This window comes from Eimeria tenella, genomic scaffold (assembly GCF_000499545.2).
Source record: "Eimeria tenella Houghton genomic scaffold, Eth_scaff4552, whole genome shotgun sequence".
In the NCBI taxonomy this organism is placed as follows: domain Eukaryota; phylum Apicomplexa; class Conoidasida; order Eucoccidiorida; family Eimeriidae; genus Eimeria; species Eimeria tenella.
The window spans coordinates 1-1232 of NW_013545482.1; the positions used below are offsets into that span (position 1 = coordinate 1).

The 1232-nt window shown below is 53.7% G+C and overlaps 1 protein-coding gene across 1 annotated transcript; it reads right to left on the reverse strand.

The window, feature by feature from the left end:
* Positions 1-1172, reverse strand: ETH_00035660 (uncharacterized protein; the record flags this gene model as incomplete). The annotated part of the gene is made up of 3 exons (XM_013380182.1): positions 1-2; positions 768-849; positions 1051-1172. Coding segments are annotated over 3 exons (206 nt in total), but the record flags the coding sequence as incomplete, so codon positions are not given.
* Between the last annotated feature and the right edge of the window lie 60 nt (positions 1173-1232).

Below are 1232 nucleotides of genomic sequence, written 5' to 3' on the forward strand. Positions count from 1 at the left end.
CACTTCGCGCAGCTGCTCCAGCTGCTCCTTCGCGCCCCCCACGTCCGAGTACGTCACGTCCGGCTTCTGCGCACAAACCCCAAACCCTAAACCCTCAACGCTGCCCGCAAACCCTAGACAGCGAACGAAACCCCGAACAAGTGCTTTAATGCTGGACCAACGATAAACCACAAACCCTAACCCTTGCCCTAAACCCTAAAAGCCGCGGCGTAAACCCTAGACAGCGAACGCAAAAACGCGACAAGTTCTTAAACACTAGACCAGGGACAGAACGCAAACCCTAACCCTTGCCCTAAACCCTCAAAGCCACGTCGTAAACCCTAGACAGTAAACGCAAACCCGAGACAAGTACTTAAACACTAGACCAAGAACAAACCACAAACCCTTACACTCAACGCAAACCCTCAAAGCTGGCCACAAACCCTAGATAGCAAACGCAAAATCGCAAGAAGCAGCGGCGAGAGCTAAACCCTAGCAGCAAACTCTAAACCCTAAGCTGAGAAAACTAAACTCCAGGCAGCCCAAACAACATCCTGAGCTCTACGCGCCAAACGAAAAACGAAAAAACAAAACCCAAGTAGAATAAGCAAACCCTCGAAATCAAAAGGGAAACCCCAGGCCAGAAGCCCTAAACCCTAAACCCTCGAAAGAGACCCGGGGAGCAGCGCGAGCGAATGCTGCTGCTTGGAGGCAACAAAAGACAAGCCGCATACAGCAGCAAGGGTTCAGGGTTTAGGGTTTAGGGTTTAGGGTTTGCTGCGCCTTGCCTCCTCCACTGTCATCATCATCACCGTGGGGTCGATCTTCGGAGGCAGCGGAATTTGAATTTTGTACTTGTTGCGGTCCACCCTGCAAAACCCCAAACCCTAAACCCTGAACCCTAAACCCCAAACACTAAACCCTAAACCCTGAATCCGAAGCTAAACGCCCCACACTCTGAGCAGTAGGCCCTCGCCCTGGCAGACTACTGAGATTCTCATCCCACTCTCCCAGCCGGCGGGCCCTAAACCCTAAACCCTAAACCCTAAACCCTAAGCCCTAAATCCGTACCCGACTCTCATGCCTTCTTCTATATCCATGGCGGCAACTTTCTCGCCAAGTCCAACGACGAATTTGGCGATTTGTTTGACGTTAATGATGTATTTGGTTTCTTCATCAACATCGCCCGCCATGCTGCCCCGGGGGCCCCCCTGGGGGCCCCCGGGGGCCCCCGCGCCCGGGGGGCCCCCCGC